General features: G+C 43.2%; 1 protein-coding gene across 1 annotated transcript; it reads left to right on the plus strand.

Annotated features, from left to right (window-relative positions):
- The first annotated feature begins 106 nt into the window (after positions 1 to 106).
- Positions 107 to 27,779, plus strand: SRSF4 (serine and arginine rich splicing factor 4). Its single transcript, XM_032360865.1, is given in 8 exon segments — positions 107 to 266; positions 269 to 307; positions 310 to 325; positions 17,821 to 17,963; positions 18,871 to 18,983; positions 22,329 to 22,543; positions 25,947 to 26,036; positions 26,274 to 27,779. Coding segments are annotated over 8 exon segments (1,503 nt in total). The 5' UTR covers positions 107 to 220; the 3' UTR covers positions 27,115 to 27,779.
- The last annotated feature ends 87 nt before the right edge of the window (positions 27,780 to 27,866 follow it).

A 27,866-nucleotide genomic window follows, 5' to 3' on the forward strand; every position in this document is an offset into this window, starting at 1 on the left:
CGAACGCGCGCTCCCTCCCGTTACCCTCCGCCTGCGGGGAGGGCGGGGAAGGCGGGAGGCGCGCGCTCGCGTGCTGCGTGCTCGCGTACGTCGCTGGGGCTCGCCTGCGTCCGTCCCGCCGCTCGCCCGTTGCCGCCGCCGCCGTCGCCGCGCTCTCGCTTCGCCGGCCCTGCGCCTAAGGGGGCTGGGGCCGGGCCAAGCTGCCGCCGCTGTTGCCGGGATGCCGCGGGTGTACATCGGCCGCCTGAGTTACCAGGCCCGAGAGCGCGAGTGGAGCGCTTCTTTAATGGCTACGGGAAGATCCTGGAGGTGATCTGAAGAACGGGTGAGGAGGGCAGAAGAGGGGTCGGCCGGGTGGGGACAGGGCCCCAGCGGTGGTGGGGAGGCCGCGGGAACGGGAGAGGGACGCCTGCCCGGCGCGGAGCTGCTACTGGCCTGCTCAGGCTCCGCCATAGTCGCGGCGCCTCGGGGGCGCGGGTAGGCCCTGGTTCCCACTGCGCCTGCGCGGGTGGGGTGGTGGAGGATAATGGGAGCGATGGTGAGGATCTGAGTGGGACGGGGAGAAGGAAAACCCGAGTGGGATTGGGGCTCCGGGCGGGAGGGTACGGCTCCTGGGCGCCGGGGAGGCCTGGGTTTTTCCTTCCCGGGCCCCGGCAGTGGGGTCTGGTTCGTCTCCGGATAGAAACCGACCTTTCCCGCTCTTAGGGCTGCTGGAAATAAACAGGATTTCCTGCTCGCTTTTCACCTCTTGGCCGGTCTAATGGATCAGACAGTCACCACGCATCTTTCGCGAGGCCAGGAGCTCCGGAGGGAGGCACTTTTTTGACGTGCATGTGTCACACTTTTTTGGGCGGGAGACTCGGGTTTGAGTGAATAGTCTAGTGGCAGTTTCGAAAGTATCGTCTTGCCGCGCTGAAAGCCTTGACCGTTCTCCCCTACAAGGGTAATTTAAAGTCTTGATTCGTTATCTTTCAAACTCCGTACAGAGTTTCCATACTGTGGTTTCCGTTCTACGACTTGCCAAAAAATTGCTTTGTCGTTGTAGAATTTGTTAGAAGGTCGTGGCCTCCCTGGCTAGTATCTGCGGCAGCTAGTTAAGGAGATGGAGATTCACAGCTCGAAATTGCTTATTTACTGCCTCCCCGGGTTTGGTCTGTTACTTGTATTCCTGATCTACTTTGGCAAAGCAGGGCCACCCGGGGCTACACGTTTCAGGGGAAAGAGATGAGTCCGGCATGGAGAAGATTCCCAACGGGGAAAGCTATGAGAGCCAGGAAACGTTAGATAGGACTTCAAACACATAGGTCTAAAAATTAAAAGGAGTGGGGGGGGGGGGCATTTTAGGGCACTAAACCTTGAGTGTTAGAGGAACTCTTGGCTTATTTGGAAAAAAAAAAAAAATGAAAGACATTTGCAACAGGTCTGATAATGGTTACAGGTTACTCTCCATTGTAATACTAGCAACTAACACTTGAGAAGTTAAGAAAAATACCTCAGTTGCACATTTGAGACAAATTGGTAGCTTCTATATACTCACATTGTTGGTTGGCTTTAAAAAGTCATTTCAAAGAGATTGTTAGGAAGACTCACCTTCTTACTAAGGAAAATGTCTTCGATAAAAGTGTTTATTATTGGTCACGTGGCTGGCTCAGTCGGTGGAGCATGAAACTCTTGTTATCCAGGTTGTAAGTTCAAGCCCCATGTTGGGTGTAGAGATTTAAAAAAAAAAAAGACCTTTTTTTTAAGTGTTTACTATGAATACGGAATACTGATTTAGAGTAAAAGGTTTAGGAAATTACTCACTTGGTACAGGAGAGCTTTTGGTTCTTAAGAAATTTACTAGATAAAGTGGGGTTTTGTTGCTTGATACATGTATGAAAGATGCAGTGGAAACTCCCCGTTTTCTTCAGAGGCCAACTAAGTTGACCGTAAATTTTGTCGTCAGTTTTCTTATCTACAAGGGAAAGGAGCATTAGAGATAATTGTAAAGCATTTGGCTCATAGCTGTAAATGGTAGCTGTAATCAAATGGGTTTTGACTGTGATCATTAGGAGACAGTTTCGGTATTTGGTAACATGAAGGATATTTGGTGAGGTCTGTTTTCTAAAGTTACTCAAGTGATAGCAGGAAATAATGTTGATGTTAATGGTAAAAAGGTTAATGGGACAAACATGTTAATAACCCACCAATGAGATACTTGCTACTGTGCTAAATGGATTGGAAAGAAAGAAAAACAGTTTCTGCTCTTGAGTAAATTAAGTGTTGACAGTTAGAACATGTCCACTCTGAGTTAAGAAATGCTTGCCCTTACTTTAAACTCAAGTAAAACTTGGAATAGTTTGTTGGAAGAGATTTGTTTGAAATGGGCTTTGAAGAAAGAATTGACTGGGGCTTGAAATAAAGTGTCTGGGAATAAAGTATGTCATAACCGGTGATGAGGAGGTGGTCCAGTAAGGAACACTTCTGAGAAAGAATGAGGAATCAGGCTTGGATTGAGTCTCATGAGGGATTTAGCTTGATTCGAACAACATGAACCAGAAGCATCGACTATAAGATTTTACACTGAGCATCCAAAAATCATGGATAGGAATTGAAAGGCTCTGGAGGGAATAGTTGAGCAATATGGAAAATGGAGAGAAAGGGCAGATTCTTGCAAAACCTTAAATGCCTGGGTCTCTTTGGGGGAACTATTCTCTTAGCAGATATGCTGCTAAACCATGATATATGTGAAATCTGCGATTGAAACTGAAGGCTGAAATGAGGAATGGGAAGTCATTTCAGGGATTCGAAGGCAGGTGAGAAAATTAAACTGGCACATGTGGCAGCATTCAGGAATCCCTGCCGAGGAGCGGGACTGCTGAGCAGGGGACCAATGGTGTAGATGGATTTAGAGCAAGAATTGACTGGACTAGATTGTAGAAGTGCGGAGGAGTCTGAAAGGAAGGAGGAGGTACAAAAGGGAAAGATGGCGTCATTCAGAAACGTGTAAGCCTGTGGTTCTGGACATAAGGGTAGTAGGTCTCCTTGAGAAGCATTTTTTACATACCTGACTTGTAATTATTAGTAATCAAACCTCTGAAGCAGATTTTGGAGGGATAGGATTTTGATGAATTGTGAACAAGAGTTCACACTTGTAGTGTGAAATGTATCAGTAGACAGTAGATACGTTCAGAATTAAATAGGCATAAAGTACTGGGGTAATTGGAAGTTCACCAAATGGGGAAGTAGATGAAGAAGGTGAAAGGAGATTTAGTGTCCAGGTGAGGATTTTATGGATCCTCTTGGAATTTCAAAAAATGTATATGCAGTAGTCCATTCCCTGCCATTTTATTATTCCAGGGGACCTAATCTAGATTGCCTTTATTTCAGAGAATTCCTAAAAAGGTGGTTCATTTGGGACCACAACATGATGTAGATCTCCCAGGACCCTGTAGACCACGCCAGGTGGTAGGTGTAGGGTCTCCTACATTCATACCTGCCACACTAAGTCCAGCAAGAGCCACTATGGGACCAGGGATCAAGGAAACAACAGTATTAGCAGTGCCTGTCTATAGCCTTCCAACTCTGGTAACTTTTGCTTCCTTTGATTATTTGTGAATTCTGTGGGCTTTCTTCTTTATTAATAAACCATGTGAAGTGTAGAAGGTTTTTCATATGGTAGTTTCTCTGCACAAAATCTTTTGGTTACAGTTGTAGATTCTTTATATCTTACTTTTTCCATATCTTAGTTAAGAAATTTAATTTATCACTCCCTGAGATTATTTTACTTGCCTAGGAGCTAGGCCCCAAATCATTGAGGGTTTTTTGTTTTATTTTTAAGTTAACCAAAGACATGAATTAAAACTCGACAGAGAAACTTGGCTATATATTTCACTCTGTGCTTCATATTGCAGTGAAATTGTGAGTAGCCAGAATTCTCAGGGGGTGTTCCTTTCTGTTTAATTGGATTTGCACAACTTCTTAAGTATAAGCAGGAAGTTTTTTATTTTCACCGTCCTCAAAAATCCCTTCAAGTAGAAGCTACCTTAATTTTTTTTTTTAATATGTTGAGACTCTTCGGTGAGTCAGAATTATTGGTTTTGTCCCTGATCACTGTAGAGCATTGTTAGATTTTTAGATATTGAGATGAATCCCCCAACCCCAGACCCTACACAGGGATTTTTCTCTGAGTCCTTGATGGGAGCTTGTTTTGTTTAGTTTCTTGTCTTTTCGTTTTAAAGGAGCAATAATGGAAATATAATTAGTTTAATGTTCCAGGTTATTGGTTTTTGGTTAATTGAACTGTGGGAGATTATCTTCACCCACCACCAAATAGCAATAATTGCATTATCATTTTTATGATAATGGCACAACTAATGAGTGCCAGGAATGACAAAGAAAAGGCAAACACTCTCCCTTTAAAAAGACCCCACCACCTTTTTGTCCACAGGCAGTTCTGCCTTCAAAAATAATGGCATGTTGAACCCCTATGGTCCAGGTCTTTGAATCTTTCTGTAAGTAAGGCATTTGGTTCTGGAGTAATTTATCTAAAAAGAGATTAAGACAGTTTTGTTTAAAGGAGCACTTGAACAACTTTGTTTATACATAGTTAGAATTAAAGACCCATTTTTAATTCCTGTAGTGTTTCAAAATAGCATGTATTTATCTCTGATTGTAAAATTTTTACATATTATAATTTTTTTAAAAAATACAGAGGACAGGGCGCCTGGGTGGCTCAGTGGATTAAGCCACTGCCTTCGGCTCAGGTCATGATCTCAGGGTCCTGGGATCGAGTCCCGCATCGGGCTCTCTGCTCAGCGGGGAGCCTGCTTCCCTCTCTCTCTCTCTGCCTGCCTCTCTGTCTACTGTGATCTCTCTCTGTCAAATGAATAAATAAAATCTTTAAAAAATAAATAAATAGATAAATAAATAAATAAATAAAAATACAGAGGACAAAAAATTATCCGAAGGTAACACTGCGTTTTGAGACTTTTTTTCATACATCCATACTCTTCTTAGGCCTCCCCATCTTTTCTACAGACCTAGGATCATACTGTACATCCTATTTGTTTTTACCTGACAACCTGACCTTGACCTTTGTCGTGAAGTGTTCTCTGACAACTTGATTCTTAATGGGTTCGTAGTATTCCCACATATCAACAGGTTTTTGTTTTTGTTTTGTTTTTTAAGATTTGTTTGTTTATTTGACAAAGACACAGCAAGAGAAGGAACACAAGCAGGGGGAGAGGCAGGCAGAGGGAGAAGCAGGCTTCCCACTGAGCAGGGATCCTCATGTGGTGCTCAATCCCAGGACCCCAGGATCATGACCTGAGCTGAAGGCAGACACTTAACAACTGAGCCACCCAGACACCCTTCAGCAGTTACTTACTTATTGTACATAATTAAAACCATGTTGCGAGACATTAGATTGTCTTTGGTTTTTTGCTAGTGTATGCTTTTATGGCACTGTGGTAAATATCTCTTATGTAAATCTTGGGTGGATTCCTGGGTGAACTTTTGGAGTCAGAGTATATACACATCTTTAAGGCTTTTGCTACCCATTGGTTTCCATTACTCTAGACAGAGTATTTATATTTTCACCTGTTGTGTTTAAGAGTTCCTGTTTTTCTGAGCTCTCAACTAGCCTTCATTATAATTTTTTTAATACTGTGATTTTTAACAAGATTGTTTAAAATTGTATATGAGGAAGTTATCGTGCAGCCTGTAAGGCTTGTCCATTTAGCCTACCAAGCATAACAGCTTCAAGAACTTTTTTTTTTTTATTAACAAGTAATGTATTATTTGCCCCAGGGGTACAGGTTTGTGAATCATCGGACTTACACATTTCACAGCACTCACCATAGCACATACCCACCCCAGTGTCTATAATCCACCACCCTATCCCTATCCGCCCCCCCAGTACCCCTCAGCATGTTTCGTGAGATTGAGAGTCTTTTATGGTTTGTCTCCCTCTTAAATTCCTCATATCAGAGAGATCATATGATAATTGTCTTTCTCTGATTGATTGACTTATTTTGCTCAGCATAATACCCTCTAGTTCCATTTTGGTGGCTGCATAGTATTCCATTGTGTGTGTGTGTGCACGTGTGTGTATATATACATGTGCACACACACACCACATCTTTATCCATTTATCTGTTAAGAGTTTTCTTTAAAAAGAACTTGTTGGGGCGCCTGGGTGGCTCAGTGGGTTAAGCCTCTGCCCCCGGCTCAGGTCATGATCTCAGGGTCCTGGGATCGAGCCCCACATCGGGCTCTCTGTTCAGCAGGGAGGCTGCTTCTCCCTTTCTTTCTGCCTACTTGTGATCTCTCTGTCAAATAAGTAAATAAAATATTTAAAAAAAAAAAAAAAAAGAACTTGTTGACTGATTAGAAAATAAGTATAAAGTCCTTTTAACATAAGGTCTTCTTTTTATTTAAAGATTTTATTTATTTATTTGAGATAGAGTGAGAATGAGAGCACAGGTGAATGCGTGTGCACGAGCATAAGCAGGAGGAGGGGCAAAGGGAGAGAGAGAGAAGCAGACTCCCTGCTGACCCAGGACACACACACCCTCCTCAGGCCATGCTTACTGGAGCCCAGGACCCTGGGATCATGACCTGAGTCAAAAGCAGACGCTTAACCAACTGAGCCATCTTAACATAAGGTCTTATGTGCAATTTTATGTCCCACTTTTTCTGCCTGATTTATCTCGTATATTTTTTGTTACATAAAAATCTTAACATCATTTTCACACCTGCAGAAAATTTATTGTATGACTGAATCATGATTACCCAACCATTCCTCTTAGGTCATCTCTAAATTCTGCTTGTTAAAATAACGCTGTGATTGGTATCACATGCCTAAAACTTTGTATTTTTATCATTCCTTAAGACAGTTTTTGTGAAGTAAAATTCACGTGTCACAGCAGGAAAGAATGTTTTCGAGGTTCTCAGTGCATGTAATGCCGACCAACTTTCAGAAAAGCTGCGTGCCGGCTGCTCTTGTACCAGCAGTGTGTGGCACGTGGCACTTCAAGTCTTTGGTAATTTCACAGCTGCAGGTGGTCTTATGTGTCTTATCATTTAAGAACTTTTTCTTAAATGAGTAGGAAATAATGAGAAATAGTGCTATGGATTTAGCAGCATTCTTCATTAGTAGTATAACCATTACAAATGTGACCAGGTTGGTTTTTGTACTGCAGTCTCTTGTTGAAGTGGGCCTGCATCTTAAATTTAAATGTTACTTTTCTTTTTCCTGAGACATGGGTAATTTTTAAGTGTCTGTCATTTTGAAAAATCAATGCCAAGACACAAAACTGTACTGTAATTTTGACCAAATGTTGCTAGCATAAATTACCTGGCTGGAGACTTACACTGTGTGATTCTGGTTCCCCAGTCAGTTTGTGATAAGAAGAAACATTGGAATTATTCGGCCAAGTCATTTTCAACCCCTGTTCCTCAGTTTAATGTCTTGCTCCTCCCTTCTCTTTGAGGGAGCATATGAATAAAAGGGCCATGTGAAGTATTTGTCCCTTTTAAAAAGTAAGCATAGGATGTAGACTAGCTAAAATAAGATACGGGTTCCCAGTATTTCTGGATGCATCCAAGAAACTTAAACAGAAAATTGTGTTTTGAGCTTCTCTAAGAAAGATGCTCATAGTATATGAGAGAATATTATTGGGGGTGGTCTTTATAAATTTGTAAGCTAACACCGAAATTTCAAAACTTTAAAAAACATTAGCAGCAGGCGCTTGGGTGGTTCAGTTGGTTAAGCAACTGCCTTCCGCTCAGGTCATGATCCTAGAGTCCCGGGATTGAGTCCCACATCAGGCTCCCTGCTCAGCATGGAGTCTGCTTCTCCCATTGACCTCTCTTCTCTCTCTCTCTTTTTCAAATAAATAAATAAAATTTAAAAAAATTAACAGCTTGCACTTGGGTGATTTATTTTTCAGCTGCGTACACCAGAGCGCTTTACTAACAGGTGTTGTTGTCTCTAGTTTGTACTGATTGGGAAACTGAGGAATTCGGGCAATTAAATGCCTGGCTCAAGGTTATAGAATGACTTCTTGCCAACTCTGGAAGCTGAAGCACTTTCTTATTCTCATACCAGATACAGCAGGAGCAGTGGCCGTCACAGCCTGTCTCATGCTCTTCCCTTCCGTGGTTCAGTCCTGTTGAGGACAGGAAGGTAGTTAGGTTCCACAGCCTGTTCGGTCTCTGGTCCCAGCTACAGTCTTCAACAAGCTAAAAAAGTTACTGCCGCCAGTGAAACTGGTGGTAGTTTTTGTGACACTGACCCTAGACAGAAACTCTAGTGAAACTCTCAGGCTGTTCTTTGAAGAGCCGTAAGATGGTGTCAGCTCTGTCCTGGCTGCCCTGGGGTAGGGATCGTGGGAGCAGATGCAGTTAAGCGATACCTGTTGCGTTATTGCTAGGGCTGTCTGGTCTTGGAGTAACCTGAAGGTAAAGGATCAGGCTGTGCTCTGGATTTGCATGTCCATGTTTTGAGGAAATGCCCTACATTACCTTTCCTGCGTGTTGAGATGAAAGTCTGGAGGTCTTGGAACTTCAAATGATACCTGAAGAAGCACCCAAAGGACGCTTGTAATCCTCTCAAGTCCCCCAGCCACATCTTTAGGCCTGGATGCCGGAATCGGGGGCGTTTGTAAAGAGAGACCTCCAAGACCTAGAGAAAGTGGGGCAACTGAAGGAGGAAAGGGGGGAGGTCTGGATCTGGCCTTCAAGAGTGGAAAGAGGTGAGCAGGAGGCTCAGGCACGGGAATCAGCAACCACAGACCAGAAGCACTGAGTTTGAGAAAAAGTTATTTCGTGTGGATAACTGGAAGCTGTTGATCCATTAATGTTAAAAGAATTTGAAAATGTTAAAATACTAAATGAATTAAATGACCGATTTCAAGGGAAGGGTGTCCCTTAAGAAATAGCATAGGAAGTGGCATCTTTAACCAAAAAGGAAAAGAAACTGACGGCAACCTGGGGACCATGGAGTGGTTATAAGGGATATGGGAACAGCCAAGATGGTCCCAGAGGTATAACTTCTAAGAGGCTTTAACAGCTGTTACCCACTCATAGTGCCATTTTAGAGGTAAGTATAAACTGGCTTTGTTTGTGGCTTTTGTGTGGAATCAAGTAGTTCTGTCTGCTGAATGTGAACTATTTCACTTGGGTGTAACAGATACCCTATTCCTATCTTACGTCCCTAGAGTGTTTGTTTTTTTTTTTTTTTTCCTAAATTGGTAATATGATGTTCATCTCTTGAGGGTTTTTTTTTTTTATACATATATTTTTTAAATCTGATTGTCTTCATGAACTGTAGTGTGTCATCAGGGAATAGTTAACCCCTTTTCTTGTGGGATCTCTTCATTTACTCTTCGTGTTGGTAAGTGTCAGAAAATGGAAAGGCACACAGGTGTGATTGTTTGCCCCTTACCCACTTTGAAGAAAGCAGCCATGTTGAGTTTAAAATGTAAATGAAACCCATTTTTTGTGTTGGGGGTTGTGGTTGTAATGGTGACCCACAAATTATTCAGGAGTTTGTTGCTTTCTGGGAGTAGTCCCATTTTATAGGGTGGAAATATGGTAGTAGCCTAAGGAAAGTGAAATTGCTTAGTACCCTTAAGTTCATTTTGAAACAGTTTGGGATAGTTGAAAGGAATTGGCATATAGGCCTATAGAATGGTTACAAAATAAGACTTGAATTTGAACTTGATACAGATTGCTCTCTATCTCCTCCTATTCTGGAGGAATTTTGTTTTATTGCTCAATATTTAGGGCACTGATTGTTTCTATTATATTTTCTTCACCCTGATATGTGAGCATTCCTTTAGAGACGGGCTGGCATTCCCTTAATGATACCTTTCACTGTTTTCCTAGATTGGTGCTAAAATTTTGATGAACTCTAAAATTTGGTAATTTTGATAGGCTTGTTTTCCACAAGTAACTTAGAGAATAAGTGTTCACAACTTACTGGTATCAATACCTATCAGATGCAGAAATGGTATTTTTTCCCATTTAGTATTTGTCATAAGTGCTAAGAGTCATGTAGGCATTTCTCTTCCACAGCACATAATTTGATAAAACTGATTTTCTCTGCTTCTAGAGCTTGGATTTCTCAGATTTCTCTTTGGACCACATCTTCCCATTACTATACGAGAGGCAGTATGTTGACTTTGGCTAGGAAGGACCCCAAGTGTTGGGTAGCCTTGGCAAGTTCCTTCTCAGCTCTGAGTATTGGTATCTCCATCGGTGAGCTCACAGTAAACCTCAGAGTTGTGCAGATTATTACAAAGGAATTTGAAGAAAGAAAGAATTCTGATGGGCTGGAGTAGTTAATAGTAGTATGGAATTAAACAAAATTAAATCAGATCTTAGATGCCTGTTATCTGCAAAGTACTTTCCTGGTTGCTGCTGCTGTAATCCTGGTATAGTTGGCAGTCTGTAAACCTTATAGTATTCTTTGATTTCTGGTCCATTTTTTTTTTCCATACCATTCATGCTTATATTTTTTGGTCCCAGTCACCATTCCTTAAAAAACTAATTAAATGCATTCTTAAATACATAATTTTGTCAATATCCATTCACATCTACCACCTCTAGGCCCAACTCTTTGTCATCTCTATGCTGGTCTAATTTTTGCTGATCCTTAAAACCAAAGACAGGTTCCAGGGGTTGTTGTGGGACCTCCAGAATGGGGATTGCACAGAATAATCTTATTTTTCCTCTATTCTTCTAGTCTGTTATGTTCTGAACCCACACATGTTTTCGGAAGGACCAGATGGCTGACACTGGCTAATGGGAACCAAAAGACAAGAGTGAAAGTAACCTGGTTGTCACATACCCCAAGAGTAGAGGGGCCTCACCTTTGCCCCAAGGTCAATTTCTTTATCTCTCTGGAGACTTTACCCTGTTTACTAAAAACTTCAATACAACCTGGCTTATCCGAAGTTAGATTATCAAGTCAAGCAGCAGCATTTGTTAAATGAAGAGGGTTGTACTCGGGACTGTGGGAGAGAAGAAGCATCTGCCTTTACAAAGGCAGTGTAACCTGGTAGTTTAGAACTTGAGTCTGGAGTCAGGTGGATCTGGGTTCAGATCCAGCCATAACCACCTTTGAGCTCCTTGGTAATGAACAGTAGCTTAGGCTTTCCAAGCCTCAGTCTTCTCATTTGTGAAATGGGAGTAATCATAATAATAGTACATTCTTCACATACAGTATGAGGAATGAATGGAATATCACAGATAAATTATTTACTGCGTGCCAGGCACCATACTAAATATTAAGTCTTTGTTATTAAAGAGCACATAATCAAATGAGAGGATCAGCACACAGAAAAGAGCAAGGCCTTGAAAGGCCATAGAAACATTGTCAGTGGAATAGAAGTGCCAGAGCTGAAGAAGGTGCTCAGATAATTAGGCGAGTGTGGGAGACTTCGTAAGAGAGAGAATTCTCAACTCTGTGGAAGAAGATTGTTTTGCTTCGCCTTGTGTACTCAAGGCACTCAGGTTTGGAGAACGATCGAAACAAAGCTGTTTAGGAGTCATTATAGACCTCTGAGCAAAAGAATGATCTAGGAGCTGGCTTTCCCTGCTACACCCAAAGAGACAAGTTGACTAAGTAAGAATAGCCATATCCTGGAATTAAGTAAACTGATCAGACAGGAAGAAGACGGCTTTGGGGGCCCCCACAGATGAGAGACCGAGGGCCGGGCGGCAGGCTGAGCGGGCAGCCGGAGAGGAGTCATCAGGGTAATCTCGAGTGCTGGGAGGAGATTAGTGGTCAGGGGCTCCAGGAGAGAGAAATCATGAGGTAGGTTTTCTTCTTTGAAGGTGGGGAAAGATCAAGTGCAGACTGAGCTGTGGCCAGCGCTTACAGACCAGGAATCCACACTAGCTCTAATCAGAGAGCTCTTGGTGTGCGGGAACTGCCAGTTTGCCGACGTGAAAAGAGCCCCAGACTGGGTACTGGTGAGCCCTGAAGTCGCACCCCAGCTCTGCCACTCAGTGAGCACGGGTAAGTCATCCACCTTCTCCGGGCGGCCTTGATGGCCATCCCTCCTCTGAGGCTAAAGAAAGGGAGGCCAGAATGCCCAGAGCAGCCTCCTTCCTGTCTCAGGATAGGAAAGGATCTCAGGAACCCCCTTCATGTGGTAGGAGCTCCTAGTCGTGGGGTCATAAACAACCCTCTGTGACCGGAAAAGTCAAACTGCAACCGTAATCAGTGACCCAGAGCAATGAATGTGACGCTGGGTAATTCTGCTCTGAGGGCCTGACCACAGCTTCCCTGGAATGTGGCAGACCTCTGGAGTTGGGCAGTGAGCGTTCTCACTGGCAGGCTTTTCTCTGAAGTTGGCCTCACCTGAGCAGTAGAGAAAGGTACAGAAGGGCATTTCTGCGCTTCTCCAAGCACGCTGTGCAGACAGTGAGGATTACTGCTGTTATGACTATCCTGTCAATATGTCCTAACTCTTTTCACCTCATAGGACCAAGTTGACGGAAGCGTAGGACCAACACTGAGTACTTTCGAAAGAAAGCTGTTTGATTCCTGTTCACCGAATGCCATTTCTTTCAGGGTAGATTGAAGGGCTCTGCCCTTAAAGAACAGTGCTATTGACCCTAGTTTGAGGGTTCAAGCCACCCCATGGGTTAACTTCAACAGATGAAAATTTTTCCTTGGCTACAGCAACATCCCTAATCCTGACCAGCCATGGAGAGGTTCGGTTCTTACAAGGAAAATGAGTGAATGTGGGAATGGCTCACCACATTGGGAAAACAAAACTCACATCCTGCTGATGGTTGGCTGAGGACTGTCATGTCCACATACAAAGAAAAGCATGTGGCACAGTTGTAGGACAAAGGTGAGCAGAGATCTACTGTGGAAAGGGGCACATTTTTCTTATAGAGAGAACAACCAAGGCATGCCCCTCGGTAAGCAGTGTCGGTGGGTGATGGCAGGCACACGCATGGAGGCTTGCTTTCCCTTGCTCCTCGTGTCCACTCTCCCTGGGTTAGCCAGCTCTGAGCACCCCCTTCGTCCTGCCCTGCCCGGTTAGCTTGGTCAGCGTACCTCCAGAGCAGGTCCTGCTCCTCAGTTTTCAGAAGGGACTTTTCTCCAGTCTCTCGATTCAGTGGTGATGTCTGGGAGACAGAGGTGACCCTCAGTCCTTCTGAAAGTGGTGGGATAGGTGGCACATTCTCTTCAGTGGGCCATGCCGGGTGGTATTTGGGACCATGGTTAGAGAGGATTAGGATCAGGGAAAGCCCCTCCAGCAACAACACAGGCTCAGCTGATAATTCTTGGGTGAAAAGTGTGATTAACATTACTACAAATGGAAGTCTTAGGGTAATTCTAAAACCATGTCCTTCCGGTTCCAGCATTTCCGAGTTCTGATAGCCCAAGCAGTAGGGGTGCTGTTGACTGGGGGCCACCAGGGCTGGCCATGGCAGGCACCTGCACTGAAGTCTGGAGCAGCCCACACAACTCTGCGTGGCTTTGTTCCTGCTCTCCACAAACCTGGCCATACTTGCTAAGAATCACGGTCCCCGCTTTTTTAGGGAGAAAATGACAGGCACTCTTCCTCCCGTTTTGTTTTGGGTTTTTTTGGGGGGGGGGGCGTAAATCTGTCAGGATAGAATATGACCCAGAGGAAGAAGAGTTAGGGAAAAGGCAATAGCAGAGGAGTGGCAAAGAAAGAAGTTTCTCTTTTAATTGAAAAATGGTGTGCATTTAGTGGCCATGCTTTTTGTTCTGTCACATAGGCATTGGGGGGGGGAGGGCATGACATCTGGGAGGAAAGCAGGAAGAGGCACATGGGAAGGTTTTTGATTTATTTTTACCAAGCCCTGCGGTGGAGGGATTTTTAAACTTTTCTTAAGATTCATTCTCCTGAATTCCTTCATCTTCTTTATTCTTATACTGGAATTACTGAAAGATGGTGGGTTTTCACGGTAGGAAAGGAGGGGTGTCTGCAGCTGGAAAGAAAGCTGTTGGGTTGTGTTCGTGAAGCTTACTCATGGTCCCACCAGAGATGTGTGCACACTGCTCCACACGTGCCGACACGTACAGTGTGCATGAATGCCTGTGTGTACAAAGGGTTCAAAAGGAGAGTATTTTGGGGGAGATTAGTTTCATGTTGTTTGCTGTAAAGCACAAAGTGATGTTAAGATCAATGTAGAAAGATCCTCTAATATTAGTTACCAGGGAGGGCTTTATTTTCTTGAAGGCACTAAGTTTAATTCAGAGACAGTTCTAAAATTTAAAACTAAAATTGGGACCCATACAATAGTTTTTAAGGGCACCTGAGATGATTAAAAATTAAATTTATCCCTGTCCATCTGTCACTGTGTTATTCCTCTGATGCTACCAGATTAGTTGAAATTCTCTCATTTCAACATTTACCTATCATACTACAACATTAGGAGAAACATTAGGCTTATGTAGTATAGCTCCTTTTATTTCACAGATAAACTGAAACCCAGGAAAACAAAATGACTTAAATCTGCTTGTCAGAGTTGATTGATAGCACAACTAGGACTAGAACCCAGGCCAGTTCTTGCTACTCCAGTATGAGTAGTTATCAGTTTGCCTTCTGGAGTCCTCCCATGGGTTTTGAATGCCAGCTCTGCTGTTTTATCAGGCAAGTTACTTAACACTGTGTGTCTGTTTCCTCATCTGTAAAATGGGGATAGAGGTATCTGTCTCGTGGGTATTGTGAATGTAGGGTAACATTTTCTAGTATATGGAGATTACTTCATAAATGTTAAGTAACTATTTTACTCTGTAGTCTTTCTGCCTTATTTGGAAGACCCATTCACTGCCTAGTGAATGAAACAAAGTCATTGTTTCAGTAGAGCTGATGGGAATAAACAGTAATGTGGTAGAGGCAACCACACTGGTCTGGTCTTTGCTCTCAGAACAGGTGTCCCTATCTGGTGTGGTTTGTGATGTAAGAGGATATTTGGTTTAATCTTCCAGACCCACCGAGCATGCCCATGGCCAAGAGAAGTGATAGTCACATGCCTGATTAAATCCTCGGGCTGGACTTTTGACATAAAAACTTCCCAAATAGGGGGGTCTGGCTGGCTCAGTTCAGCATGCCAGTCTTGATCTCAGGGTCACGAGTTAAAGCTCCACATTGGGCACAGAGTGTATTAAAAAATAATAACAGTAATAAAGTGAAATTTCCCAAATAGATTCTGTGGCTTTTCATAGAATGGCCAGATTTTTTTTCTGTAAAGCAAAATAAATTTTATCTCAGGGTAGCTATTTTAATAAGTGACTCCGATATCCCAGACATGTGTCTTCTAAGTGACCCACTTAGAAGTCAATATGAGAATTTACTTATTAGAAATTTTAGAAGTAACTATTAAGGAAAGACTGACTGTTAAGGGCTATTTTCCTCTAATAACACAAATTGGTCCCTACAGCTCAGGGAATAATACTGGCAGGGTATGCCTTGCTTCAGCCCCAGCTGCAGAGAAAGATTGGTCTGTTTGAGCCTTAGTTAGTTTTGGTTTTGGTTTTTAGATAATTGTGTCTCCATTTAACAGATTGTCATTACTTTCCCTCCAAGGTCAGAACAGGTTCTGCATGTAAGCCTTAGAAACGAGTGAGCACGCACAGAGGGGTCTGAGTCTGGGAAATGTACCACATAGGGCTGACGGAAGCATCACCCGTTAGTGCCAGAAGCCGGCCTTTCTAGTTGAGACGATTGGCAGAGCTTCGGGGTCTTGCATTCTCTGATCCTCGAATAGTTGTAAACCCTGGTTATTTTGAAGAAAACTGTTTGGGTGTGCCTGTGATTTGTTACTCTTTGGGAGTCCGTATTGTCCTTCAGACACCTCGTTAGATGAGTTCGGGGCAGCAAGTGGTGCTGAGCCAGCATGCCGCCCTTAAAGGGGCACCGGGGCATTTCATACGCCCGGGGCAAGTGTTTTCTCACATTACTCTTTCCTTGGCATCAGGCTCTGACCCATAGGATGCCAGGAGCGCGTGTTGTGGGTAGAGCAGACCTGTGACCAGTTGACAAGTAAATTAAGGAAGGTACTTTTGGGGGCAGGGGAGTATTTTATGATCTGTCAAGAAAGAAACCTAAGTAGAAAGTAGATTTGATTTTTTTTTTTTTTTTACTTGCTCTTTTATTTAACTTAGTCTCTAAAAATGGTAGTACAGCTTTTCTGCTCTCCCACTCTACTTAGGAAAGGAAAAGGCAGTTGCAATATATTATCAGGGATAGATTCTCAGTGACTGTAAAACACTCTAACATAGTCCATGATTGGGAGAGGCTTTACTTGCTTTGTTAAATATGACATTGTGTTCAGAATGACTCTTCCTACGTTGCACAGCGATGCCAGCCTTCTGGAGGCATCAAACCACGTTTCAGGCTTCATAGCCCACAGATTGAGCGGGGTGGCTTCCGAATTCTGTTACTGCAGAACATTTCCCATTGAACAACCCAGTGTGTCTGTGTTCCATTTTTTTAAATGGAGTTGAGATTCAGTGACTTGAAGTTTGAATGCCACTCAGACATTTCAGTTAAAGAACCCTCCGAAGTTTTCAGCCATTCACTGTCTCCTCTGGAGAGTCTGGTTGGAAAGAAACTCTTCCCTGAAGGGAAAATCCCACAATTCCAAGTTTCTCTCACTTAACATGTTGCTGAATGCAGCATCACATGCTAAGGAAACTGGAATAATGTCGGTCAGGCTGGATGAGCTCCTGGCAAGCCTTGTCACCTGTTTTTAGTTCCAGTCCGTTTAGACGCAGCAGAACACTGGTCACTGTTGGCCTGTGTACCCAGCTTTGTTAAAGACATTGCTTGTAACTTTCCTTTGTGATTAGGTAAAATCATGAAGATGGTTTTGGTTTCTAAATACAGGCAGGGGTCACAACGCTAGACTTCACAGCTGTGTTGTTAGACCAGACTTGAGGTTTATTGATAACAGTTTTATAGGGTGTTCAACCTTACCTATGAATACCTTGCACATTTTGCTGTTCAGTTTTATAAGTTGTGTTAACAGGCATGAACAGGATTCAGTGGGGAGGGGGCTTTCTTTCAGATTTGTGAAAACCAGCAAACCTCTTTGTTGGGAAATTCCTAGCCATGCTCTGTAAAGAAGTTTGCACAGTCCTATATAGATAGGTTTTAGAAAATTCCAGCTTACCTAAAAGCTCCTGGAAGTGAATTTGCAAAATCATGAGGAAGTGAATAGAACTGATTTTTTTTTTTCCACTGATAATTTCTAGGATAGTTAGTTAATTCATTTGTGATTAATCTGTTTAGGTAGAAGAACAGGAACTTTTAAAAAAATTTTTTTTTTTTTTCCTTTCACGGAGATTTGAGCTACTATGAGTTTTTTACTGGGTATTTTATTCCAAATGTAAAAAGCAGTGCCTGGATGTAGGTCTAGTTGTTCTCGAAGTTCTCATTTGAGGTTAAAGCTAAAAAAAAGAAAAAGTTTTTATGTGAAAAGGGCAAATACTCAGTGTCATAGGGTCACATATTTTGATCCTTCATACCAAGCATCCCTCTGGAGGTCTCTGCTACTGCCACCAACTACTTAGGGAACAAAAGAAATGGTCTCTGTGTATGTAGCGAGCCTCCTACTAGAAAGACAGGAGTCTGCCTTGAGAAGTCTCCCTATCCTCTTGCAGTGCCTGTTGGCACAAAGCAAAGTGCTTACAGCCAAAGGGAAGAGAAGGCCGATCCTTAGTTTGCAAAACCCACCTAACCTTTGCTAAGCATGACCCTCATTGCTTTCTCTTTAATGGTAGTGAAGCTGGATGTCAGAGTGGCACCAACCAGGATTTTGTTTGCTCTCTCCTAGATATGGGTTTGTGGAGTTTGATGATCTGCGTGATGCAGATGATGCTGTTTATGAACTAAATGGCAAAGACCTTTGTGGTGAGCGAGTAATTGTTGAGCATGCCCGCGGCCCACGTCGAGATGGCAGTTACGGTTCTGGACGCAGTAAGCATTTGAAAGGGCATTTGTATCAATGCCATACATGCCTTTGTTGTTAAATGTTAATTTTTTAAGTAATTAATTAATGAATGTTACACTGAAATGTATTGCTATTTAAGCTATTTGTTTTATAAATTATGTATCTTTTTAAATGTAAAATTGCAAATAAACATCTTTGATACTGCTTAATTTTAATTTAATTAATGACATAAAGTTCTTGTTTTAATACTTTATAAATATGTTTAATGATGTGTGTTTGTGTTGTTGTTTTTTTTTCTCTGTAATGCAATTGTTTAACATAGATTTAACAAAGACCTCAATGTTTTAATTAAAAGAATCCTTTGAGGCTAAGATGACTGCCTGTTCCATTTGCTGACCTTGGGTTACCTTTCCATGCGTGGCTCTTTGAACCATTGTGGCCCTTGGCTGACCAAAACAGGAAGCCATGTGACGACCGCAACCTTTCCCCATTAGACCTGGGTGGTGAGGATCCCAAGGGTTAGACACAGATGAGATTAAACTGAAATAGGTGCCTGAAAATCTTTTTTTCGTATAAAATATTCACAAAACTTTAATCACTGTGAGTAACACCAGTAACTGATTTAGTAATTTGGTTACTTATTTCTAAATTGTTAAATTGTTAATAGTTTTAATTTATGCATGTTAATTTTAAATATAATATTAATGAATATATATATATATACTTACCACTTTGTAAATTAAATTAAATTAAATTTCATGTTTAGTTGATTTTTTTTTTTTAATCTAGTTTAGAATTAAGGGGCGGGGATTGAACTAAAATATCTGTGCTGTGTGGGGTGGGGGTAAATGGTAGACTTAAGGGGAATATGTGCTGTGTCACTTTTTCCTTTTCCCTCACTGAAGTAATGTTATCTATTTGAAACTTCCAAAGGTGGATATGGTTATAGAAGAAGTGGCCGAGATAAATATGGCCCTCCTACCCGTACAGAATACAGACTTATTGTGGAGAATTTATCAAGTAGATGCAGCTGGCAAGACCTAAAGGTTTGGGCCTTACTAACCTTGTGGGATAAGTTTGGGGAGGAGTTAAACTTGGGAAAGAGGTCATTTTATGCTGGGCCATGTGAATGAAGAATGTAATGGTATTATATGTTTGAAAGCTTTCCCGAAGCTTGGAAAATCTCTAAAGGTTCTAGGGGCTCCTGGTGGGCTCAGTGGAACATGCAACTCTTGATCTCGAGGTTGTAGATTCAAGCCCCATGTTGGGTGTAGAGATTATTTAAAAATAAAATCTATTTAACAAGTAGAAACAAAAATTATTAAAGCTTCCATAGGAGTAGAAAAGGCATCAGAATCTCACTATTACTGTACATTAGGGGACCATCACTCTAAAGACAACCTGTATTAAATATGCCACTGTACAGAGTTTGTTGTAGAGAGATATGCCATCATAGTTTCTCACCAACAAAAAGTTGGAACCACCGGTGTTTCCTGCAACATTAGCTGTAATACTCAACGTTTGTGAGTAGCTCTTTGTTGGAGAAAATGACTGTCTGACTCATTCTTTCATAAGGTTTTGTTGTGTTGGGTTTTTTCCCCCATGAAATACTCATCCTCCAAGAGTTTTAAGGTCAAAGATTAAGGTCCAGTTGCTGTGTTGACCATCCAGTGCGCTGAACCTAGCTTAGTTTTCGACAACTGTTTTTAAGCTCAGTAGGGAAGAAAGGCTTGAGTAGTGTCTTAATCTGGATGGTAGAAGGACAGAAGAAAAAGAAAGTCACACTTTCCACTCTCACTTCTCATTTTTAGTCCATTGTAAAACAAATCCTCTCTAGCCAAATGAGTGAGCGTATTTAGGTTCAGCAAAAAGTAGTTAAGGATCTTACATTCATATGGTTTTAACTCATCGAAGCAATTTTATATCCCTTTTTAAATTTGCTCCCAACAGTCTTTAGATAACAAAGACAAGATCCAGAAAGGGCTCACACGTTGGTCTTAGCGCGGGAGGCAGGAGTACAGCCTAAGCTGGCGTTTCTTCAGCGCTTGGTGCCTTTTTCGGCAGTAGTAGAGGCGGCCCTCACCTGTGCTCGCTGCGGGAATGACTCGGTGTTCAGGAAGTTAAGGGTTTGATGTTTGGGTAGAAACTGGGAAAGGCTTTCAGACTTTCGATTAAAAGGGAGTTTAGCCCGTGTGTTCAGTTGATCTTCTACTTCCGTGCCTTTGGTAGTTCCACTCTCTAGAAAAGAGAGTCATAGAGCAGATGTCCTTGTAAGTCAGAGCGGACTTAAGACCGGGGCTCTGGGGCCCACCTATCTGCAGTGAATCTGTCCGTTACTGTAGTTACCAAGTTACTTTCTTTTTGTGCCTCATATTTTTCAACTATAAAAATGGGATTCATACCCATTTTTACTCAGTTACTGTCAGAATTGAACGCAATTCAATATAAAAAGTCCAGGAACAGTTCCTGGCACAGTAAATGTGTTAACTGAGGAAATGCAAAAGTAAATTTAACAGCTGTTTTTTGTTTTTAAAATTACAAATGCATAACACCCAGTGATGTTGGTGTTGAGAGGAAAGTTATATGGTAGTCTGCCTTAAGAGGCATTGAGAACTGGTAGTTCGACCTATCAGGTGGGGTAAGTACTATTAATTCAGATTCTGAAGTCTGTATATTCTACTTTTCTATTCTGCCAAGTGGGAAAAACAATTGTATCTATCTCATGTTAGGACTTTAATCATGCCAGTCCCTACAGTAAACATTTAATAGTTAGCTGCTGTTACTAGTAATTTGGAAGTGTGGAAATAATAAAACAAAAGTAGTGTCATTCTTCAAGGCCTTTACATCCTCAACCTGTCCAACATAGTCCCAGTCTTAGCATAACTTCATAACATCTTCATTCAGTCTGAGAGGTGTCCAGATCTGGGTGATGAATTCTATGGACCTTTTTTTTATCCAGAGCCCCCACTCCTACCAGTAGTTCAGTTGAAGGAATTTTCTGCAAAGATATTCCCTTGCTGGATTATGAATAATATAGCAAGAGACTGTACATAACCTGAAATACCCAAAAACTGGGAAATCCTCAGAAATAGTACTGGACACCCTACTTGTGAAGGTTGTATGTTAAGGCTTAAACATTTTGTGATGCAGTGAGCAAAGAAGGTATTGAATGGCATGTGTTCAGAGGAAAGTAGTAACAAAAATAAACTGCTGTTGAGTAAGTATACACTACATACAAAGTATTTATGGGGAAATTAGCTATAAAACCTTAAGTTCTAAATTTATCTAAATGTCATGGTCATTTCAAATACTAATACGATCTCATCTTATCTATACATGACTTTTTTTTTTTTTTTTTTAAGATTTGTTTATTTTAGAGCAGGGAGAGGGGTACAAGGGTAGGGGGAGAGAGTCTCAAGCAGCCTCCCCACTGAGTGTGAGCCTAATGGGAAGGTTGGCTTCACGACCCTGAGATCATGTCCTGAGCCAGAATCAAGAATCAGATGCTTAACCGACTGAGCCACCCAGGCGCCCCCACTTTTATTTTTTTTTTTTAGTTTTTGTTTTTTTATTATCTCTATACCCCACGTGGTGCTCAAACTCCCAACCCCAAGATCAAGAGCCAGTGTTCTTCCAGCGGAGCCAGCCAGGCGCCACTTCAGTATGTATCTGGCATGTTAGTTGTGTTCTCCCGGTGGGTTTTATGAACTCCCAGGAGAGCCTGAGCAAAGAGGAAACAGCAGTAAAGGGACTTGGATTATTGCACCTTTGAAGCCAGAGCTTGACACTACTGTTCTGTTGCCGTTGTTTTGAAGAAATGATATAACAGTAATTTCATTTTCTTTTTAAAGTTCTATTTATTTAAGTAATCTCTGCACCCAATGTGGGGCTCAAACTCATGACCCTGAGATCAAGAGTCACATGCTCTTCCCGCTGAGCCAGCCAGGCCCCCTACCAGCAATTTTAAGTAAAACAGAGGTGCTAATCTCATAATCCCTTTATGAATTTTTTATATAACCCTAGATAGTTGTCAATATTTATATGTTTTTAAACAAGTATTTATAATGAAATGTAAAAGATCTCTAACATTTACTCATGTGTGGTAACATGAGCGTCTAATGCTGCTATAAATAAACTAGCCACTCTAAAATTTAGGAAGTGATAGTTAAAAATGTTCATATTCACACATAACTATTTAAAGGAGTAAATACTTGTTGTCTCTACCACTCACCTGGTGCTTTAAAGAACCTCAGTAAATGGTTGGTGTATAGATGGAAATACTTTCAGGAGTAAACTCCATTCCGAAGAAAACTAATTTTTAATGTTCATTATGATAATTGCATTAACAAAATATATCATGACCTATTGAGTGATTTTTCTTTTTTTTTAAGGATTATATGCGTCAGGCAGGAGAAGTGACCTATGCAGATGCTCACAAGGGACGCAAAAATGAAGGGGTGATTGAATTTGTGTCCTATTCTGATATGAAAAGAGCTTTGGAAAAGTTAGATGGAACTGAAGTCAATGGCAGAAAAATCAGATTAGTTGAAGACAAGCCAGGTTCTCGACGACGCCGGTCCTACTCCAGGAGCCGGAGCCACTCAAGGTACTGCTAACATTTGCGTGTCGGTGCTTGCTGTCAGTTCCTTAATGAGTACATAGATGAATAATCCTCCTGTTGAATTCTTAGCACATGGTTCTGTCTGGTTTGGTAACTCCAAACTTTGAACTGAACATTTATTTGTAAAACTCTTGAACTCTTACATCATGTGCACAAATCGAAATTCTTTCTCTGAAGCAGGTATCAGTGACCTATTTCCATATTTTTTCTTTGGTACCTCAGATCATACCCTTTCTGGGGACAAGCATGGCGAGTAGTCCCTTGGTTTACTTTCCCAAACACCACCTACTCAAGAGTAGAGACTTTTTTTTTTTTTTTTAAGATTTTATTTATCTATTTGCCAGAGACACAGTGAGAGAGAGAACATAAGTAGAGGGAGTGGGAGAGGCTTCCCACTGAACAGGGAGCCCAGTGTGGGGCTCGATCCCAGGACCCTGGGATCATGACCTGAGCCAAAGGTAGACACTTAACAACTGAGCCACCCAGGTGCCCTAAGAGTGGAGACTTTCTTACTCAGCAGCTACTCAGCACTAGGCCAGGCACTTGGGAACGAGACAAATACGGTCCGTGCCCTCATGAAAGTCAGCCTAGTGGAGAAAACAAGCATTGAGCAAATAATGACCGCTGTGATGAGTGTATGGCAAAGGAAATGTACACAGCACTACTTTGGAGAATGACAGGGGCTTCTCTAAGGTGGTGTCATAGACGCTGAGCTCTAAGGAGAAGCTGGAGGTGGCGGGTTGAGAAAGGATTAGTGCCCTTGTACTTCCGGCAGAGGGCAGCAGGGCGAGAGCAGCTTGAGGTGATGCAGAGAAGGGCCAGATCCTGCCAAGCCATGGGCCAAGTAAGGATTTCCAAGCAGTGGGAAGTCACTAGAGATTTCTAAGCTTTTCAGGTTTGGCTTTGTTTTTTAGTTTTTTTCTTAAGGAAAATGTCAAATACATAAAGCATTAGAGAAAATAGTGAGCCCTGCATTCCCTTATGCCTGTTCCCATCCAGCTTTATCTCTTGTCATTTTGCCAGTCTTGCCTCCCCACCATTGCCACTGCCTCATTTTAAGGCAGGTCTGGGCATCCCGTCATTTTACCCATGATTATTTCAGTGTGTACATCTAAAGTCTAAAACCGTGATGCCATGTTACAGCTAGTAAATTTGTATGCACATTCCGCAGTTGTCTCCAATCCGTATGCTTGCGGTTAGTTGCTTTGTTCCTCCTCGGATCCCAGCTGGGGTTACACATTGCCGTTAGATGGCATGTCTCTTCTTTTCTTAATCACTGGTATGTCCTCCTTTGTCCTTTTGGTTTTTTTTTTGTTGTTGTTGTTGTTTTTTTAATTCTCCATGCATTTAGTTGAAGAAACCCTTGCCCGCTTTGAAGATTTTCTCCTAGTGGAGATTTGTCTGATCGCATCTGGTGGTGATACTTAATGTTCCTTTATCCTCCCTCCCATATTCCCTATAAACATAGAGTTAGAACTTGAGTTAGATCTTGAGGCATGCAGAGTAGGGCCGGTATTTTAGCAGGTCAGCTTCATAACTAGTACTTGATACTTCCTGATGCATCCCTCGTGTGATGTCTGGATGTCCCACTGCAAATGATGGGGAGAGCACACCAGTGTGCCGGGGCTGTGATGCACTCGTAGAGACTCTAACGTGTTACGGAGTCCTGCGACAGTCCGTCTGACGGGCTTAGCATCTTAGCATCCTCCCTCGCTGGAGCCAGTCAGTCACTGTTGCTAACTGATGACTTTCTAATTTCCTCATTCTTTCTGGATTTAAAGTCTGTAATTCTGTCAATGATTTCCACTCGTTGCTCTCCAATACAATTTTTATAGGAAGTGCAAAATAGAAGAAGTTTGAAACCTTTACTTACCAACTTTTAGAATTTTAAATGTGCCCGAGGGTTCCCCAAAGGTAATGATGAGGGTGGTGATTTAGTGTTAATATCATTTTGAATGAATTCTCAGATGTTAATGTGTATTTAACGTTTCATCTCCTGCAGCAAATTTTTTATGCTCAAATTGTTCTGTCTTTGGTCCTTGGGAGCCCTTAAAGTTGGCTCCTGTGTCTTCAGTATCTTGGTTTTGTTTGGTTTTCTTATGAATATGTTTCAGTGTATGTTTTCTCAAGCTTTTCATTGCGATCATTTTCAAACATCAAAGTTGCAAGAATGGTTCGTGATCACCTGTGGACCCTCCTGCCGTCTTCCTCGTATGCGTGCATATTTATGCATGTGCCCTACATGTTGACTCTGTTGTAGCGTTTTAAGGGAAGTTGAAGACATGATGCTTCACCCCTAAATACATCAGCATGTGTGTCCATGAATGAGGAGGACCTCATTTATATTTTCTGATCTAAGAACCTCAACAGCGATTCCATAGTTCTCTTCTGTCCAGGCCGTTTTCAGATCTACTTTTGTCCTGACCAGAATCCCAGTCTAGTCTTACATGATAAGCTCTGTGGTCTGAAGCAGCCCCCTCCCCCTTATCCTCTCCCCCAGCCAAACAACATTGACTTTTTTTTTTTTTTTTTTTTTTTTTTTTTTTTTTAGCAGTACCCCACATTCTGAATTTTCTGTTTCCTTTTAGCATCGATGAACGTGTGCTTTATCCCCTGCTTCCCTGAAACTGGAAGTTAGGTCTAGAGAAGTGTGATGGCCATACAGGTTCAACGTATTTGTCCAGAGTCCTTTTGGGTAGATGGTAGCAGTCTTTGAACGTTTCCCTCTTTCTGCCCTGAGGAGATGTTCTAGGCCCATCTTGTGCACTCCTGCCCTGCTCTTGGAATCAGTCATTTCCCCAAGAGCCCTGTTTCGTGTGGTGGGAAGTAAGCAGAGTTCACAGTCTTGGCCTTTTAAAGATTTTTCTAGAGCTTCGATATATTTTGAAAACGGCTCTCTGGGCACAGTGAGTGAATCCGGTAAAGGGCAGAAGTGTTCACAGGAAGGCTAGTAAGGAGGCTGTTGAGGGACCATGATTGACGGAGTTGGCTTGGTCAGGGCGGCAGCAGAGGTGGGCAGCACATGAAGGGCAGATTGCTCTGTTCGTCTGGAAGAGGACAAGGGGACAGGAAAGAGTTCAGGATGACTACGGCGTCTCTTGTAGGAACTGGGTAAACAATAGTGGCGTCGGTGGGAAGAAGGAAGGGACCCAGCAAAAAGTGGGTGTGGGGGGAAGCGTTTCAGGACTAGAGGTGCTGAGTGTCAGGGAATCTGTGCAGGTGCAACGTTTGCAGGTACTGGATCCTCGAACCTAGAACCATGGAGCGCGTTCTCTTTCACCTTTGAGCCGGGACACAGCCAGTGCCAGACATATTTTTAGATTATGAAATGCCTTCCTATTCAGCTAGCCTTTTGTCAGCAAGTATTTAAGGATATTCTCTCCCCCAGGTCTCGTTCCCGAAGCAGACATTCTCGTAAGAGCAGAAGCCGAAGCGGCAGCAGCAAAAGCAGCCATTCTAAGAGCAGATCCCGGTCCAGGTGGGTCTTCCCTGGTGCACGCAGAGGCGGTCTGCAGGGCGCATGTAGACCGCGTCCCGCTTGGGTCTTAGTCCTGGTACCAGTCTTCCCTCACCCCAGGCTTTCCAGCTGGGGTTTAAGAGTTGGGGTGCAGAAAGCCGTCCTGGGCCCGTGCCCACCACGCCCTCCCCCTTCTCTTGGGACGTCTGCTTCCGTGCAGCGGGGCTGCGCGTGAGGCCGATGCTGGTGTCTCCGCAGGTCGGGCTCGCATTCCCGGAGCAAGAGCCGCAGCCGCAGCCAGAGCCGCAGCCGCAGCAAGAAGGAAAAGAGCCGGAGCCCCAGCAAGGATGACAAGAGCCGCAGCCGCAGCCGCAGCGCCGACAAGCGCCGCAGCAAGAGTAAAGACCAGGCCGAAGAGAAGGTCCAGAACAGCGACGGCGCCGGCAAGTCCAAGAGCCGGAGTCCCAGTCGGCACAAAAGCAAGAGCAAAAGTCGCAGCAGGAGTCCGGAGAGGCGAGTGGAGGAGAAGCGCGCGAGCGTGAGCAGGAGCAGAAGCAAGGAGAAGAGCCGCAGCCAGGAGCAGGGCGCGCACAGGAGCCGCAGCCGCAGCCGCAGCCAAGGTGGCAGCCGCAGCCGCAGCCGCAGCAAAAGCAAGGACAAGCGGAAGGGCAGGAAGAGGAGCCGCGAGGAGAGCCGCAGCCGCAGCCGCAGCCGCAGTCGCAGCCGCAGCAAGAGCGAGAGGAGCCGAAAGCGGGGCAGTAAGCGCGACAGCAAGTCGGGCAGCAGCAAGAAGAAGAAGAAGGAGGACGCCGAGCGCTCGCAGTCCCGGTCACGGTCCCGCTCGGCGTCCAAGGAGCGGGAGCACGCCAAGGCCGAGTCCGGCCAGAGGGAGGGCCGCGGGGAGAGTGCGGAGGCCGGCGCCAACCAGGAGACCCGGTCCCGGTCGAGGTCCAATTCCAAGTCCAAACCCAACCCTCCGTCAGAATCCCGCTCCAGATCAAAGTCCGCTTCAAAAACCCGGTCTCGGTCCAAGTCCAGATCCAGGTCCGCGTCCAGATCGCCCTCTCGGTCTAGATCCAGGTCCCACTCGCGGTCCTAACTGGCTACGAGCACAGCTGGAACTCCCCGAGAAGTCTTTTGTACATGTTTGGTAGCCGTAGCACAAGTGATCCAAGTAGAACATATGTCACTGCTGTACATTTTTAACTCCCCTAATGGTGTGTCTACAATTGTTCAATCTAAGTGCTTCCTCTCCGTAAAGCCTCCTGGCACCAGGCCTTCCTGCTCGACTGAAAACAATCTTCTCTTTGAAAACCCCTTTACTCATGGCCCACAGTAGAATATCCAAACCACCGCGGCCCTCAGCCTGGCCTTTCCTACAGGGAGCTCAGTACCTGGACGGCTTTCAGGCTGGAATGCTGACATAGGTAGGTACGGTGAGTTCAGCCATTTTTGCCCTTGAATTGATGCCCTTTGATGTTTGCCATTTAGTGAAAGTGCGAAGTCTTAAGTTTCCTACCACTTTGGTTTCATACTTTTGGACTTAACAAAGTTGTGAATAGCACAGTCGAGGAAAATTGATACCTGCAGTAACCCATAGGAAATAAACTGTAGAGTTCCATATTCTGGTATTGTGATTATATTGTTTTATATTAAAAAAGAAAAGAAAAGAATTTTTTTTAATTTTATTTTTCCCCGTCTTGCAAAGTATAGTGACCCCTGTTTCCATTAAATTTGAATAAAGACTATTTTTGCTTGACAAAATTTCACGGTGTTTGAATCCAAGTTGCATCTCCTGATCTATCTCGGTATTCCTTTTCTTAGCATAAAAAGTTCAGAGTGTCACATTCC

Source organism: Mustela erminea, chromosome 10 (genome assembly GCF_009829155.1).
Source record: "Mustela erminea isolate mMusErm1 chromosome 10, mMusErm1.Pri, whole genome shotgun sequence".
NCBI lineage: Eukaryota > Metazoa > Chordata > Mammalia > Carnivora > Mustelidae > Mustela > Mustela erminea.